General features: G+C 34.6%; 1 protein-coding gene across 1 annotated transcript; it reads left to right on the top strand.

Moving 5' to 3' along the window:
• The first annotated feature begins 1708 nt into the window (after positions 1-1708).
• On the top strand, positions 1709-3988 carry LOC134261516 (zinc finger protein 570-like). The gene is made up of 3 exons (XM_062743946.1): positions 1709-1745; positions 3489-3625; positions 3746-3988. The coding sequence occupies exons 1-3, from the start codon at positions 1709-1711 to the stop codon at positions 3986-3988; spliced, it is 417 nt and encodes a 138-aa protein (XP_062599930.1).
• The last annotated feature ends 12808 nt before the right edge of the window (positions 3989-16796 follow it).

The raw sequence follows: 16796 nt of genomic DNA, 5'->3' as shown, positions 1-16796 counted from the left end.
AAACAAATGATATCAATTTCCAATCGTATTTTAACTGGCGCAAGTTATAGCGTGTATACTTTTAATAAATAGTTAGTAAACTAGACAGACGTGTTCTTTTACCTCTCTCTCACAACATTACAATTTCGAATCTCGAATTTCGTATTTCGATCGAACCTCAAATATCGACTAAGCCTTCTGGGCTTTCGTACGTTAAAGTATTAATCTCGCGTTGCAAAAATCGGCACTGCATGATTCTTAGTCATTAAATCATTAAGTTCATAATTTGTGAATTGAACATTATTTGTTACGAGAGTGTTTTGAGTTTGTTGAACAGGTATGCTGATTTATTTTTATGAGTTAATTCTTCTGTTAAAGAGAATCAAGTATTTATGTATCTCTATCGTCTATTCCTCTGTCATTCTGAGATTAGGATATTTTTTTTAAATTATGCATATATTCTTCTCAATTACTGAAATTTGCAGTGATATTGAAGCTTCTTCTTGTTTTATGGATTTGGAGATTACAATAATTAGAATTGGGCTAAAATATTGGGTCTACATTTCTCTTTTGAATATTTAAGAAATAAATTTAATTTTTGAAGATTCATGGGGTTATGAACTACGAAGCTCCACGCCTGCATATTTTATGAAGTGCGTTTCATTTCTTATATTTACATTATTTTTCTGATGACTTGCCATAAATTTACGCCATTCAACGGTCATTTTGAAGCAAAAATCGTTTTGACGTCAAGTGCGGTATTATGAGAAACAAAGGAGATATCCATGCTTAATCGTGGTACATGTGTGATGTAGTTCATGAGAAAAAGAACTGCATTTTATTTTGTAAAGAATCATAGGGTAAATTTAATGGAAGTTTAAATATTTAACGAGGCCCGATCTAGTTGAAAATTACGAACACGGAATTATAAAAAAATTTTGATTATTGGGAATATATTTGTATGTTTTATGCTTAGAAAAATTAGAATGAAATTTTGTTACCTTGCCTTTATTGTAGTCAAATGGGGCCACTGTCAAGATATGGACCATTTGTCGTGTTTTTATACACAATTACAGGCTAAAACTCTTCAATAAACAAAGACATTTAAAAATTTAAAAAAAATACATGATGAAATTTTTTGTTTTTCACATATATCATGCAATTTTCATTCTTCTTATAAAAAATGAAAAGAAAATTGGAGGTAGCCTTTATTGCAGTGAAAAGGGGGCATGTGAAAACACAAAATTTGGTTTTATTCTATCCAACTACGTATCTTATAGGTCGCAATGGGTTTACATAACACCAACAAACGATTGCAATACTGTATTAGTTTCTAACAAATAAATAATTCTTCCATTATGAAATAATTTTCTCGCCATGCGTTATTTTTCTCTTAACACGCGACGTTGTTTTACGTGGAAAAAAGGGGTAGAGGAGGGTTGCACTTAAATGATTTATAAACTTATTTTATTTTTTAAAACTGAAGATAATCCATGCATATTTTAGTCCGCAATAAAAAGAGTGTGTATATATAAACACTTCAACATGTTCAAAGAGAAAGACTAAAATCGTTTACTTTTGGTTGCAGTGTTTGTTTGTTTTTTTAACTCACAAATTGAAATAAAACAAGATAGAATTAATGAATCTGTACCCAAAAAATTGATCCCTCAAAATTAATTAGGTTACAAAGTTGTTTATAAATTTGAATATCAAAAAAAAAAAAATAGGAATGCCAGCTTTCAATGCACAGTCTATAGAGCTACCAGGTAAGCAAGATCAGCGAAACATTTTTGCGCAATTTGACGTCATTTTAATTGTGACGTTATTGTGTTCAATTGTGACGGCAGTCAAGGGTATTGTGACGTGCATGAGTCGACGCTGCGTTAAAACGTATGCGCAGATCAAGTAGATCGGGCCTCGTTAAATGTGAGATATTTAATTATTTTAGATATCTGATGAAGAAGAGTATGGCTTATATTATTCAGATGTATATGGTGGCTTACATAGGTCTCTTGTTTTTACTTAAACAACTAAAACCATCACTTTTATAGACTAAACATGTTTTGGTCCGTAAAAATACAGCTCCCACATTAAAAGAGGTTGCCTTTTTAACAGACATCATCGCTGGATTTTCTGATCTAACTTTGTCTGTAATCTGTCTATCTGTAGACTTTTCACATTTTCGACCTCTTTCTACTAAACCACTGGGTCAATTTTTATTAAACTTGCCACAAAACATCCTTGATTAGCAGAATTCAAGTTTGTTCAAAGAAGGGCCACGCACCCATTCAAGGAGAGATAAATCAAAGATAGTGAAATTTTGGATGCATGTTTTAAAATTCATCTTCTCAATTACTACTTTGCTAGGAAAGATGAAACTAGTGGGGAAATATCCTCATGTAGTGTAAATTCAGGTTTCTTCAAATCATAACCCCCAAGGATAGGGGGCGAAACAGCCGATCAAAGTTGTACATAGAAAAAAAAAGAATAGAATAGCAAAGAAAAGATTGATCATATTTTAGCATTCTCAGGTAGCATAGATTCAAGTTTGTTCATACATGTATCATGATTCCCGGGGATAGTTTGAGGCCACAGTGGCTGATGAAAGTTTCACATAGAAACATAAAGAAAAATTGTTTAAATATCTACTTCTCAAGAATAGCAAAGCTATGATTGGTCAAATTAATATGGAAGCAGCCTCAGGTTGTGTACATTCAAGATTGTTCAAATCATGATCCATGGGGATAGGGAGAGGTGAGGTCACAGTGCTGATCAGTTTTAATTAGAAAAATATTGGAAAATCTTTTTATATATTCTTAAGAACAGCAAAAGCATGATTGGTCAAAGGCAGTGAGTGCAGACTTAACTTTGGTCAAATCATGACCCTGGTTTGATAGGTTGGAGCCATAATGCATGAGCAAAGTTTTACTTAGGAATATATAGGGTTAAAATGAAAGACAGCAAAGCCATGCTTGGTCATATTTTAGTTGGGCAGCTTGGGGTGGGGAGCCACAATGCAAGTTCAAATGTAAATAGCAATAAAGACACAGCTAGTCTAAGAAGGATATGGAGATAACGAAAAGTATTCAATATCAAAGTCCATAAAACAATACAAAATAGGAGCAGAGCAAACACGGACCTCCGAAATCTCAGAGGTGGGATCAGGTGCCATGGAGGGGTGAGCATCCCCTGCTGACCGGTCACACCCGCCGTATGCTCCTTGTCATGAAAGAAATATGCAAGCATGTTGATTCGAGTTTGTTCAAATCATACCCTCTCCCCTTTAATGTATGGTTGGGACCACTTTTGGATTTAAACTTTCCAAAAATAAAATGCTTTCTGCTTTTTTCCTAGCCAAAGTGGTAAGTTGAGCGATGTGACATTTGGGCCTCTTGTTTATGTATTATAGAACTTCAAAAAAGGTTAAACGTTTTATCATGTTTTTCCATAAGTTTATGAGTAAGTAACTAAATATAGAATTACAACTGATTTTTAAAAATTATTTACAGAGAGAGAGATGGCAGCACTATCATTCAGATCTCATACTCAAAGTATGTCATGTATTCAAAGTGATGCTGAACAGTTAAACAATTATAGTGGAAATGACAATCTAACAGAAGTATCAGATATGCATACCAATATACATGTAAGTGAAGAGCCGCATGAAAGTTACATCAGTGGAAAAGATTCGACTCATTCAGATCATTTTCGGAAAGAATTTATGAAACAAAATGGTAAATTTTATAAATGTTCTGTGTGTGAAAAGACATTCCTCCGACCTAGTTCCCTGCAGGAGCACATGAGAGTCCACACTGGTGAAAAACTTTATGAATGTGGTGAATGTAAAAAAACATTCATTAGAACTAGTTACTTAGGGGCACATATGAAAGTACATGATAAATCTGAAAAATGTGATGTGTGTGAGAAAACATTTAGCAGACCCGATTACCTAGAGGAACATATGAGGAGCGTTCGCTGTATCAAAAAGCCTACGGATACACATGAGTAAACATACTGACGAGAAACTGTATAAATGTGACCTGTGTGAGAAGGCATTCAAACAATCTATTACTTTACAGGAACACATGAGGACACATACTGGTGATAAACCTCACAAATGCCTAGTGTGTGGGAAGGCATTCTCTTTATCAGGATCATTTAGGCATCACATGAGGACACATACAGGTGAAAAACTTTAAAAATGTGATGTGTGTGGGAAGCCATTTTCTGAATCATGTAACTTACGGAAGCACATAAAGACACATAGTGTCATGAGAAATGAGAAGCCTTATGAATGCAATTTGTGTTTAAGGATATATTCTGATTTAAGTTCTTTAAAGCAACACATCAAGGTACATACTGATGATAAACCTTACCAATGTGATCTGTGTGAAAGAGCATATTTGAAAAAATCGAATTTGGATATTCATATGAGGAAACACACCGGAGAAAAGCCTTATAAATGTGATGTGTGTGGGAGGACTTTTCCTTTAGCGGGTAGCTTAACCAGACACATGACGACACATACTGGTGAAAAACCTTTTGAATGTGATGTGTGTGGGGAAGCATTTACTGAGTCGCATACGTTACGCAGTCACATGAAGCTACACATCGGTGACAAAAATGATAAATGAGAAGTTACACACAAGTGACAAACGTTGTAAATGTGAAATAACATATAAGTGGCAAACATGATAAATGTGAAGTTACACACAGGTGAACATGATACGTGTGAAGTTACACATAAGTGACAAACATTGTAAATGTGAAGTTAAACACAAATGACAAACATTGTAAATGTGAAGTTACACACAGATGACAAAAATTGTATATGTGAAGTTACACATAAGTGACAAACATTGTAATTGTGAAGTTACACACAGATTGTAAATGTGAAGTTACACACAGATGACAAACATTGTAAATGTGAAATTACACAGAAATGACAAAAATGATCAATATGAAGTTATACACAAGTGTCAAACATTTTAAGTTTGAAGCTACACACAAGTGACACACATTGTAAATGTGAAGTTACACAGTGACAAACATTGTAAATGTGAAGTTACACATAAGTGACAAACATAATAAATGAGAAGTGTGTGTGAAAAGGTGTTTTCTTTGTCAAAACTCTAGAAGAGAAACATGGAGATACATATGAATGTGTAGTATGTGGGATGGTATTCACTGCCCACTTTCATTTTGAAGCTCGGTTACGGATTCCAATACTTACTTCAGCCTATAGAGTTCTAGAGGTTCTGAAAGACGATTCTGACATCACGTTCAATTATACAAATCTATCTTGTGGAATAAACACTAATGTTCTTTCTTCATGTAAACTCCAAAAAGTTTTTTTTTTCTAATAAATTATGAAATCAACAGTCAATGTATAATATAACCTACTACAAATATACTATTTAAATTTATATATTATAGTCCTTTTGGTCTCGCTGCACCGACTATGATGACGTCACGGGCTATTTCGATACGTAGATCGTCTGTTCTTGAGTCGTTGGTGAAACATATAGAGACAACGGGCGGTTTTCAAGATCAAAAGTCCATAAAACAATACAAAACAGGAGCAATGCAAACACGGAATATCATAGTGGAATCAGATGCCTTTAAGACTTATGGTTGCATGTAAATTTGAAAAATAAAATTAAATAAATGTTATGTGACCAAAAAAGAGACATTTTTTGTTGAGTGAATTAATCATTACCTTGTAATATTAATAATTTGAATACGTGTAGACCTCATATAATGTCCATGTAAAGCACAATTATACTGAAACATACATGAATGACAAGGAGAACCCTCAAAATTCGGAGTTTCTATAATCACGGTTATTTTGAAAAGTGCTAGGAACTTGTAGTTTATTCCGAATTTTAAGAGGACAGGGGTCAACAAATTAATCATCAGTTATAAATTATTGTTTAGATTGTATATCGTTTAACGTCCCTCTGGAATATATCTTCACTCATATTATTGTTTAGATATGATATCTTAAACTCTCAACTATCATTTTGCAAAGAAAAAAAATCAGTATATTTAATTTTTAAATTTTCTAATATTTTCAATGAAATCTTCTTAGGAGATCAATATAGTCTTAAAATGGCTACAACTACCCAGTTTATTTATTTCAATGTTTGTCAATCGAGCAAGTTTATTGAAAACATGCTAAATTTAATTTGATGAAGTTGCTCCTAAACAGATCTAGAACACAACTATTTTCATAGAGAAAACTATGCGTTTATTGTTGAATTTTTGTAATCTCTTTAGGCGTTCATATTTTTATGTCACCTTTAAAGAAGAGAGGGCATATTGCTTTGTTGTTGTTATGCCCCTTAGACAAACAAAAATTTCAATTATTTGGGGGAGTGGGAGACAAGTGTTTTGCAAATCTTTTTATATACATATAAATTTAATAGTGCAACTTGACAAACAGCTGATGCAAGTAAAATCGCTCACTCCAAACAGGCAAACACAGAAGAGACCTTATACATACAGACATGTAAATAGATGAATCTGAATTCATCAGTATTGATGCTGTTTAAAATTATATCAAATCCTATACTTGTAGCCATTTTCTACAACTAATTTAAAATGTATTTCCTATGGGCCTCTTTGTCTTAGCTGCCTGAGTAATATATTTTATGGAGCCCCATCAGGAGTGGTTATCCTTGTGAAATATAATCAAAGGCTTTTCCTTAACTAGGAAACATTAAGAAACTCATGAGGAGAAAATGACGAGTGGATGTAAAGTGTATTGGATGGCATTTGCTGAATTGCATATTTTGCAGAGTCTCGTGAGGACAGGTAGAAGTAATTAACCATTGCAAGTAATGAAGTATTTGGGAAAATTATAGACATTAAAATAACGTTCAGAGACACATGATGCCATATACACGAAAAACATCATCTCTATAGTGCGTGTGAGAATATGGCACGCCGATTGGTTCAAAAGTATTTTCTGCACGACCTTAAGCAAAAATTACACGAGCGAGTCAAATCTTTCACAAAGTGCGGAATATACACACAAAGTTACTGAAATTTACACAAACTATGCAAAAACTACACAATCAACAAAATATTTACACGATATAACGAGAAAATTACACAAACGTAAAAACGAAAACTGCATAAGTGAGAATAAAACATCGACATAATATACGACGCATCCTCATTGCGCACATTTCATTAATATTCATTAGAGAACAGATCAGTGTGGCCTGGATGCTTGAAACGTTATAAAACAAGAGGATGAGTAATATGTTAATATGATATTAATCTTTTAAAAAAGATTCAGTCTTTCAGAATTACGCTAGACTCTCAAGAATATGCCTAACGTGTTATATACATGTAAAAATTGACAGGCACACAAAATGCGTATAAATTAACACCCCCAATTAAAATATAGATAACGTTAAAAGGGGGGTGCATATAAACTGTATATTTTCAGTTGGTGTTTAATAGTTAGATTTTTTGTTTCATTCCTCTATATAGCAATATCTTTTGAAAGTTTAAAACAATGATATTATCATAGTAAAGGTAGATAAATAAAAACAGCGTGAGTTAATACAGGAGAGTTAACAACAAAACAAACTCTTCTCCTCCACCACCCACTGTGTGTACTTTGGTAATAATTAAGGATGTGGATGTGTGACCTTTTCACATCGAGAAATTCCTCCATACTTGGATGAAATGAAAGACACGTGTACGCTAATCGATTTATAGTTATTTGACACTTCAATGATACCTTTTGATTGGAGGTTATTAGCAATTCGTACAGAGATTTTGAAGCAATGTTGCTGTCATCTGGGTTGTGGAATTTGCCCAGTGTGAAAAAGTAGTACATGTAGTCTTAAATTTTGAACAACGTGTGGTGATTACATAAATACATGTATCCATGAAAATGTAGAAAAATTATACAGTCGTTTTACTTATTTGAATTTCAACTTAATTTCTGTTTTTCTAGTGTAGATTATTTTGAATAGGTAAAATGCATATTTATAAAGGAGTTATAGACAATTTAAAAAAAATTAATTATAATTTAAAATTATAATATAAAGATACATATGTAGTATCGCTTTCTAAAGGTGGGTGGGGTGCCAAATAACCTTAAAAAACCTAATTAACAAGCAAAAAAGAAAGGTAAAGCGTCCAATCTCGAAAATCCTATACGTTGAGGTAGTGAGGCACCTTCAATTCCAATCCAGCAACAAAATAGGGGGGGGGGCTTTTCAGTGGACATTCTACAATGGAAGTAGGTTCTGTTTGCAAAAAAAAAAAACAAAAAAAAAAAAACAAAAACAAAAAACGTGGGGGGATTCTATAGGCCTAATTGACGATTAATTTCGTTTCATAATAATATAATCATGTTCTTTTTTTATATAATGGCCATATACATGTATTTGGGTAAAAAAAGTAATCTTACAAGAAACTTAGTGTTTAAAAATTTTTTTTTAAAAATCATGAAGTCGAATTTGAAATGTACAGAATAAAGAACATGAATTATTTGCTTTTTTTAAGAGTGATAAAACGCGTTCTATGACACTGCTGTATCCATTCTAATTTTTTTTTATTGCATTCTATTTGTAACATTGTATGTAATATAACTGTACTTAGTAAAGCACACTGTTTTAAAAGTAACAAAACACAAAAGCGCATGTACATAAAACACATAGGGTATATATAATCTCCTTTTATCTGGTCCTTTTTATTAAAATTAAAACATTTATCAATTATCTTGTAATCGTCATTACAAATGAGGGTAACGCTCACAAGAAATGTCTTGTTTTTTATTGAGTAGTTTATAACTGAAAATATGAGATTACATGGAAAAGAATTCATAACAAAGTAGACTAAAGATCTCCAACGAAACTGATATCCTGATATTCTATAAGTATGAATACATGTGTTATTAGAATAAAATATTTTTTTTATGTTTGGCATTAGATGCAGGCGCGGATCCAGATAATTTTTCCAGGGGGGGGGGGGCATCCCAGTCAAAAAATCCAATCCCAGAAATTTCTTGACAAGAAAAGAAAGAAAGGAAGAAAAAAAAAACTCGACAAAACGTCAAAAATCTATTTCGGGAGGGGGGGATACCTCAAATCTTTCACTTTTCACACCCATTTCACACACATATTCGTGTTTACCGGGAGGGGGGGGGGGTCAGCGATTTCCAAAGGGGTCTATGGTAACTCCCCCCGACCCCCTCTAGATCCGCGCATGAGATCTAAATACAAATCGGATCGAGTTTTAGCAAAGAAATAAAGAAGCAAAATAAAGCACATGCCATCGTCAACGCCATTTAATTTCCATTCTCGATTACATCCAGCTAAGTATACATGAAGCGATAAAGAGTACAGAAAACCAAGAACACAATGAATATTCTTTGTGCATAATAATGATATGCGCAGCTGTATGTGCAGTAAAATTGTTTGTGTAATTTTTTGTTTCCTCTGCTCGTGCAATTTTTGATTTTTGTTTGTGCATATTATACCCCTAAATCGTTCAAAAAATGTCGGATTCGTGTATTTTTCATTTTGTTTGTGTTAAAATCTTTCAAACTATGTGCAATTTTTACCTATACCTGCATTTTTATTTTACTCGTGCAATTTTTTCATCTAGCTCGTGTATAAAATCTTGATCGTTGTGCAGAAAATACTTTTGAACCAATCGGCGTGCCATATGATAAGGTACCCAACCAAAATATAACTTACATAGACACATGGGTATACATACCGGTAATAAATCTTATAAATGGGAGGTGTGTAAAAACATGTGTTCATTTATATAACTTTCAGAAAAAAATTAGGATATATGAAATCGTTGTTCCTGTGATGTTTGTGAGAAGGCATTCAAAAAATAAGGTCCCTTCCCAGATAGCAGGATGTTATTGGACCTTTGTTGGGCCAACAACGCTCCTTATGTTGGGCCACTGTTTGAACTCAACATTGGGCCATCGGTAATTTGCTCATCGGCCCTTAATCAAACCAACTTGTTGGCTTATTGTTGGGCCAATGTAACAGTTAATATTGGGCCACTGTTGGGCCAATGTATTATTTCAATATTGGGCAAACGTCATTTTTGTACAATTGGGCCATTGTAAGCAACTAATATTGGACCAACGGTAATTTGCTCATCGGCCCTTAATCAAACCAATCATTGGCTTATTGTTGGGCCAATGTAACAGTTAATATTGGGCCACTGTTGGGCCAATGTATTTTTTCAATGTTGGGTAAACGTCATTTTTGTACAGTTGGGCCATTGTAAGCAATTAATGTTGGGCCATCGGTATTTTGCTCATCGGCCCTTAATCAGACCAACTTGTTGGCTTATTGTTGGACCAACGAACGGATATCATTGAGCCATTGTTGGGCCACTTATTCTTTCAATATTAGGAAAACATCATTTTTGAGCCAACGTTGGTTTGTATCTTATTGGCTCTCCATCATCTCAATATTCTCATAGAATTGCCATCAACAAGTATTACCTTGTAAGTAGCTCTACATTAATTAAAAACTGAGGAAAAAGAAATCAAAATATAAAATTAAATTATAACATACCATAATTTTATTACGCAGTGCATGAAGAAAACATTAATAAAGAATTAAAAGTTGATGCTCACTTCAAGCGATACATGTAGGATTACATGACTGTATACTCCCTCTCTGATGTAAATTATGCACAAGTTCAGTAAATTACAGGTATCAATAAGCACGTCTAACAAATAAACAAAGCCCTCCTGTTCTTAAAATAATACTAAAACGAATCCCGTCATTTTGTTTACTTACACAAAAAAATGTTTCTGGCATCTGCATCATGTTTATAACCGACAAACACACAAAAAAGGGTAGAACTACAGGTATGTCACACTATATCACAGAAAAAAGTTAGGCACTGCCACTTTCCATCTGATCCCTCTCCTAAGTCTCCATTTCCTCTTCCCGAGTCTCCTCCTCCCCCTTCTTTTCTTCTGTGTCCGTTTCTTCCTCCCTCATCCCTGTCCTTGGCATACCTTAGCCATTCTTTGATTGTGTTCTCCATGTCTTTTTAGAATCTCCAGTAGCACTAAAATTGTAATATTTGGTACTTAATACATTTGTTACTTTTCTCAGTAAAGAGTAAACATACGATTAAATTTACAAGTATATCACTATATTTTTAAGCTGTCAATTAAGGAATAACCGTCTTTTTTGTTTCATGGTGTGATTAAGTGATTAGCTTGCGTGATGAAGGCATTAATGCATAATATTTATACGCTTGATAATCATCATCAAAACAATTTTGATTCAATGTTGCCCCATATAAAATACATGTATTGAAAATTTGTCGTTACACTGAACAAATTTTAAATGAAAGAATTAACCCAATTTATTTTTAGTAATGAATAAATTTTGTTTTAACTTCAGCAAATTCAACATTGTCAAAATGTTTTGATCATGTTCTCGACGTTAAGTGTACATAAATAAATTAAGTGGTAGACTTCGGAAATGTATTCTACTAGACACAAATTTCAAATTAAATAAAGAGCAAATTATTAATTGTTTTAACTGTATCAAAACACATTTTTATACTTTCATTTATTTTTCTTGTATATAAACACAAAATTTAATCACTGATAATTTATTTTGTTTCGATAAATAATAAGAATCTTAAATTTATTTTAGCTAGCTTGATTTTTCAAGTAAGATTGGTTGTATATTTATTTCTGATTGTAGAGACGATCAGATTTGTTAATATACAGATTTGTAACAATTAAATATTTAAACACATTGGCCCAATGTTGGTCCAATATATCGGGCCATCATTGGACCAAGGAGCAAAATGACACTGGACCAACGGCATTTGCAAACATCGGCCCAATGTTCTTGTTGACGTTTCGCCAACAATGTCGCATTCATTGATCCAATATTGGCTCGACGTTGGGCCAATATCTGTAGAAATAACACTCTACATTGGGCCAACGTTGGCCCAACATATCGGGCCAACATAGGGTCGATGAGCAAACTTAAATTGGGTCAATGCCATTTGCCAACATTGGCCCGATGTAACCGATTACATTGGCCCAACGTTGGCCCAATGTTAGCATGCTATCTGTACAGTGTTGACCCAACAGCACCTAGCCTCTGCACTTCCCCGTGTCTGATTTACACAGATTTGTACATGATATCGTTTAAAAACTAAACGTTAATTCAGCTGTGCCGAGGCAAACATATAAATAATACTTACAAAGTGGATGCAGATATGCAAGGTATCAGTCTCATTACGCTCGTGTCAGATTAAAAATGGCGCGGATATTACAAGTAGCCCGGTTGTTGTCTACCCATGATGCTCAGTCTGATTTATGGTATATTGGGCCAACGTAGGGCCGATGCCAGTCCCCAAGCAAATATTTTCTCTCATGATAATAGTTTTATGATATAATGCAAACAGTAAGCCCAACATTAGCGCACTATTATACATAACCAGCTATCAACATTCCATGTTGGGCCATTGTTGGCCCAATCAAGGTAACCCAACATAGATAATAGAACCATAATGTAAGATTTGGCCAACGGTGTTCTGCTATCTGGGTTATTACAAATAAATAAGCATATACACAATTCAAAAAATAGAATAAAAGACTCTTTGATGCTTGATCACTTAAGTGCAAAGTTAAAATGTTGAAAATATCATATCTCAACAAAAGTAGTCATCCAATGATAAGCATGGACATAGAAAGTCCTCTTAATTATTTCAGAATGTGCCAACCTTGTCCCAACGTAAAGCTCAGCAGCTAATTATAAAATTAACACCATCAATTAGTTGGAAGTATAATAATTGGGCCAACGTTGGTCCAATATAAATATCCCATCTTTGAAGACCTAAACAAAATAACACTTGTGTGTATTACAAACATTGGGCCAACGTTGGGCCAACATACTACTACCAACTTGATAGGACACGTTCTTTAATGGTGTATTACAAACAATGGGCCAACGTTGGGCCAACATACTACTACCAACTTGATAGGACTCGTTCTGTAAGGGTGTATCAGAAATAATGGGTTTACGTTGGGCCAACATAATTCTACCAACTTGATAAGGCACTTTCTTTAAGGATGTATTACAAACATTGTGCCAACGTTGGAACAACAAACTACGACCAACTTGTAAATACACTTTCTTTAAGGGTGTATTATAAACATTGGTCCAACGTTGGGCCAATGCCATGATCCTTCCTTCTTTGGAAACTAAAGTGAATGGAAGTTGCTTACGTTGGACCAACAATGGGCCAACATAGGAATTCCGTCATGGTCGAGAAGGTTGACTTGGTAACATTGGTCCAACGTTGGGCCAACGTTGTTCCCCCAACGCTAACCATACAACCTTTAACAAATGTTGGCCCAACATAGTCATGCTATCTGGGTTATGAGAACTTATGAGAAACAATGTGTTTGAAAAGGCGTGCATTTAAACAACTATGTTTGTTAAAGTAATCAAAAGACCCGCCATGATAAATTCTGATGATACATTTTACAAATGCGATGTGTATGAAAAAGAATTTAACCATGTAGAAAATTTCACAAGTACAAGAGTAACATATACAATTGTGTAGGAAGACAAACTTCTTCCTAAATATTTAAAAGCCTTAAAAACGTGATGTGAGAATTCATTTTTATGATTTCTCACTTCATCCCATGTCTAAAAATCGATTTGATCCAAAAGGAATGCCTCAAAACGTGCGACCATTCCTCACAACTAAACGTTAAAATGCAGGATTTTTGACATAAGAAACTCTATTACTTCTTCAATTTATATAGGATACCCAAAATACTGTTGTACATGTTTATTTACCAAAGTTATTAGGATTTTAATACCCCCACCTTTCAGTCTGATAAATTGTCATTTTAATTTTTTTTAGATTCCAAGTTTCTCAACAGACCAGTTTTCCTATTGGACATGCGGTCAAAAGCATTTCGCATATTATATTACCATGCGTTTCATTTTCCTTTCAATATACATGTATCTTAAACGAGATTTTAGTTGTAGGGTATACCGTCACTAGTTTTACGTTTTCCATGCTTTCCAGAATCAAAGGTTTGCAAAGAGAAGTGGATGTGAGCAAAAGCCTGTCCGCTTTTTTTAAAATATGGGTTAAAAATTATTTGATGTCACTGACTAAAGATCGAAAGTCATACTTGTTATAGTAAATGGATTTCTTCGAGATTGCCTTTATATTCTTGATAAAGATACGCTGTGGATAGAAAATATTCCTCTCTTTTGTGTTTCCCCTGATCGTGATAAGATGATGTGCAGAATGGACTGGCGTGTTTTCAATCTAATTGAAATTAGATCTTTGATCCGCTCCAGTTTGATCGCTCTTACATGATCAAACTGGAGCGGATCAAAGATCTAATTTTAATTAGATTGGCTGTGTTTTGATCTTTTTTTTTAGTCTTCTCACTTTTGAATTGTCATAAAACACATTGTATTCTTAAATAGACCTCTTTTGCGTGACAATACCCCATTTAATTAAAAAAAACGACTTTTCAATTGAAAAAGAAATTAGAATGATTTAAATTCCTTTTGATTTCCTTAAATACAAAAGAAAAGTTTATTTTTAATATCAAAGCATTGGCATAACACAGAAACTTTTGCATCTCTCTCTGGGGATTCTCAGTATAGACACCAGTCTAAAAATACTTCAGCTCATAGACATTTTTTCACCATCTTTTACACTATTTATGATTTTTTTGAAAGTGAAATTTCATGTGCCTAAGTATGCTACGACAAACACAAAGTAGGGAACAATAAGCATAATCTTATTGTTAAAATTGAATGGTTTTGCACTTCTGTAGCTGGACATTTACCTAATTATTATACTTCTGTTAAAATATTTCCTACATAAAATAAAAGGAGAAAATCACTATTCTTCTGTAGTCTAAAATTTCCACGCATAACAAATATATACCCCGAGGTAGTTTTTGTTATCCACCCCCAGAAAATTTTTATGCAAATTTTAGCGCCAATTTTCGTTTCCTACCATTTGATTGGTCGGCGATACCTTCAACATTGAAGAGTTCTAGCCGTTCAAAACAAAGTACATCAGTATAATAAAACGCTTATTCACTGGCAGTGACTGGGGTAGCTCTTTCAGCAAACCCTTGACAGGACAAGCCCTCGGGGAATAGTTCCTGTCTCGGGTTTTATAAAAGAGCTATCTCACTCACAGCCAGGGATAAGTGTATACTATTCTTCCAATATCTACCTTTCAATCTGCTGTGTACCGTCATGGCAGCTACATCGGTAGCCTGCAAGCTCCGTGATCAAATGGTTACTTGTATGAATCACGAACGCGACTGACCTATTAAGAACTAGAGGCCCAGGGGCCACATCGCTCACCTGAGCAATTGGCTAGGAAAAAGCACACATCAGATCAGAACTGAAAGTTTACTTAGAGGGGGGGGGGGAGGGAGGAGGGGACTTGAATCTTAACCCCCAGGGGGTCATGATTTGAACAAACTTGAGTCTACACTACCTGAGGATGATTCCCTAAAAATATCACTAAGCATGGCTTTAAATACTTGAAAAGAAGATTTTAAAAGGTTTCCATAGATATTCTTTGTAAAACTTTATCGGCCATTTGGTCCCACCCTACCGCCGGGGGTCATGATTTGAACAATCTTGAATCTACACTACCTGGGGATGATTCCACAGGAGTTTCATCTTTCCTCTCTCAATGGTTCTTGAGAAGATTTTTCCTATATATTCCTATGTAAAACTTTGATCGGCCATTTTGGCCCCACCCTAACCCCAGGGGTCATGATTTGAAGAAAATTGAATCTACACTACCTGAGGATGATTCCACATGAGTTTCATCTTTCCGGGACCAGTGGTTCTTGAAAAGAAGATTTTTTAAAGATTTTTCCTATATATTCCTTTGTAAAACTTTGATCGGCCATTTTGGCCCCACCCTACCCCAGGGGGTCATGATTTGAACAATCTTGAATCTACACTACCTGAGGAAGATTCCGTATGAGTTTCATCTTTCCTGGCCGAGTGGTTCTTGAAAAGAAGATTTTTAAAGATTTTTCCTATATAATCCTATGTAAAACTTTGATCGGCCATTTTGGCTCCATCCTTCCCCTTGGGGTCATGATTTGAACAAACTTGAATCTACACTACCTGTGGATGATTCCACGTGAGTTTCATCTTTCCGGGACCAGTGATTCTTGAGAAGAAGATTTTTTTTAAATGCCATTATTTTTTTCTCTAATTCATAATTATGTCCCCTTGGAAAAGGCGTGGTCCTTCATTTGAACAAATTTGAATCCCCTTTACCCAAGGATACTTTGTAGCAAGTTTGGTTGAAATTAGCCCAGTGGTTCTTGAGAAGCAGATGAAAATGTGAAAAGTTTACGACAACGACAACGACGCCAACGACAACAACGACAACGACAGACAACGGACAAATTTTGATCAGAAAAGCTCACTTGAGCCTTTGGCTCAGGTGAGCTAAAAAAGATAGAAACTGTTCCTTCCGTCAAGGACTCTGCACCTTGAAGAGAAAGTTGCAGCTCCTTCAGATTAGACCTCACAGACATAGGCCGAGTGTCACTGTAGACGTTAGCATGATAAGGAGTACACGGCAGGTGTGACCGGTCAGCAGCGGATGCTCACTCCTCCATGACACCTGATCCCACCTCTGATGTTTTGGAGGTCCATGTTTGCTCTGCTCCTATTTTGTACTGTTTAATGGACTTTGATAATGAAAACTGTTCGTTATCTCCATATCCTTCCATAAAGAACCCACACTACTCAATGGCT

This window comes from Saccostrea cucullata, unplaced genomic scaffold (assembly GCF_032062105.1).
Source record: "Saccostrea cucullata isolate Sc308-1 unplaced genomic scaffold, CSIRO_AGI_Scuc_v1 ctg12471, whole genome shotgun sequence".
NCBI classification, from domain to species: domain Eukaryota; kingdom Metazoa; phylum Mollusca; class Bivalvia; order Ostreida; family Ostreidae; genus Saccostrea; species Saccostrea cuccullata.
Note: the sequence above shows the minus strand (reverse complement) of the source record. Positions and strands in the feature narration are given on the sequence as shown.